At 30.2% G+C, this 2,242-nt stretch overlaps 1 protein-coding gene across 1 annotated transcript; it reads left to right on the top strand.

The window, feature by feature from the left end:
* Positions 1-222: 222 nt before the first annotated feature.
* LOC118757323 lies at positions 223-1,095 on the top strand. Its single transcript, XM_036492045.1, has 4 exons — positions 223-319; positions 549-682; positions 737-841; positions 904-1,095. The coding sequence occupies exons 1-4, from the start codon at positions 223-225 to the stop codon at positions 910-912; spliced, it is 345 nt and encodes a 114-aa protein (XP_036347938.1). The 3' UTR covers positions 913-1,095.
* The last annotated feature ends 1,147 nt before the right edge of the window (positions 1,096-2,242 follow it).

Below are 2,242 nucleotides of genomic sequence, written 5' to 3' on the forward strand. Positions count from 1 at the left end.
TTGAAAAGGAATAAATAAAATGAACAAAGCTGTTTGACTTTTATTATTAGAAAAAAAAATGTTGGTACTTTCAAAGGCATTTTGGTACGCTTTTTGGTACGAAAAAAAAAAATGTCTGTGGCAACACTGCTTTCAACTCTGCTGGCGTTCTCTTTTGTGTTTTCCATTCGACATTTGAACAGTGACAAGTGAGTGATGGAATTTCTTTACGTGCTATAAAATATGGCAAATACAAATATGGAAATTGTTTTCGAAGGGGACAAATTGTACAAACTTTTGGAATTATTTGAATTAATAGATTTGTACGATTTACTGAAAGGTAAGTGTGAAAATAATATTGTGAAATAGATACAAGTGCAAACATGTGCCTTTTGAAAATGCATATGTACATACAGGAAATTTTTGTGCAGCATAACCAAAGTTAACTGTTAACTGTACATATGTATGCATGTATGTACATATGTGTGTTTGAATATACAATATTTCACAAGAAAAGAGGCGCCGCGAACGTTTTTGCTTTGTATTAATTTTTGTTGTTTTTTTTTAAGAACACAACATTACGGAGGAAAGTTTAAAGTTTATGCAGAGCAGCCACATTAATGAATTATTCCCCAAAGAACTTTTGGGACGCAAAATTATTTTTGAACAGAGATTGAAGGAGTGGCAAATAGAACAAGGAGTGGTAATTATTAAATGAAAATCTAAATAATGAAATAACTAATCAAAACAAATGCAGCGCATTGAAATTTTATCTTTTCCATCAGAAAGCGCAACGCCCGGATCAGGATCAACAGAATCCATTTCTTCTAGTTTTCTTGGTGCGGTTAATGATTTAAATGAAGTAAGTATTATTTTGCGTTTCTGAGTAAATTACAAAAATAGTTTAGTAGATTTCGTTATTAGGAATTTTAAAGTCTAACGTGAATGGAAATGCTGTTTTAAAATACTTTGAAAATAATCAAAGTTTATCAACCAAGACTCGGAAACTTTTATGTTCCTCGATCACGGAATACTTAATTTATAACAAAATTAAGCCAACAAGATTTCATTTTTCGAATTTAGCGGACAAAATTATACAACTTTTCCCAAAGGAATCTAAGGTAAGGTAAAATTAGAGCCAGATCATAGCGAAGTTCGTGAGAATTTAAATGAGCTAATATCGTTTTGTAAGGCACCATTCGCCAGTTTTTCTTCAGAGCATACATTTGTTAAAACGTTATTAGATTCAGATATGTACGAAAATCCTTCTGTAATCCAAATTGATAATTCACTTTCTAACTTGATTTCATGTAATTTCAAAGCAATAGACGAATCAATTGCAGCAGGTATTTTGTTCCCAATAAAATTCCAACTTAAAAAATATTTTGAATTACCGGAAGTGTATGAAAAATTTCAAAATAATAAAGCTATTTTATCAAGAAGTGTCTCACTTAAAAATTTTATAAATGGATCGCTTTGGAAGCGAAAATGCCAAAATTCTGAACGTATTATGTTTCCTATTTTCTTGTATTTCGACGATATAGAATTAAACAATCCCTTAAGTTCTCACACAGAGCCTATTCTAGCAGCTTATTATTCTTTGCCTTCAGCACCTACCTGTTTAAATCATAAATTAGAATTCATTTTTCTAGCAGCTTTATTTAAATCAAAAGATGTAAAAAAATTCGGTAATGATCGATGTTTATACAAATTAATTGAAATATTTAACGATTTAGAACAAAATGGATTGCAAATAAAAGTAAATAACCATGTAAAAACTATTTATTTTGCACTAGGTCTTGTTTTGGAAGACAACTTGGCTTTGAATTACATATTAGGTTTTTCACGATCTTTTTCTTCTACCTATTTTTGTAGATTCTGTAAAACAAGCAAAACAGAATGCCAAAATGAAGCTCAATAAGTTTCTGACAAGCTACGCAACAAAGAAAATTATAAATCTGACGTTCAAATTAGTAACGTACAACAAACAGGTGTCAGAGAAAATTCGATTTTCAATAAATTGCATAGTTTTCATGTTATTGAAAATTTCGCAGTCGACCTTCTGCATGATCTTTTTGAAGGCGTTCTCAATTATGATTTATGTCACATAATAATGTACTTTATTGAAAATAAGTTTTTTGATCTAGTCTTTTTAAACTGTCAAAAAGCTAATTTCGATTATGATTTAACTGAAAAAGGCAATAAGTCACCGCCAGTCAAAGCAGAACACCTAAAGAAATTTAAACTTAAAATGACCGGGAGA

The sequence above is a fragment of the Rhagoletis pomonella genome, unplaced genomic scaffold (genome assembly GCF_013731165.1).
Source record: "Rhagoletis pomonella isolate Grant_MI unplaced genomic scaffold, Rhpom_1.0 Rhpom_scaffold_16607, whole genome shotgun sequence".
Taxonomy (NCBI): Eukaryota; Metazoa; Arthropoda; class Insecta; order Diptera; family Tephritidae; genus Rhagoletis; species Rhagoletis pomonella.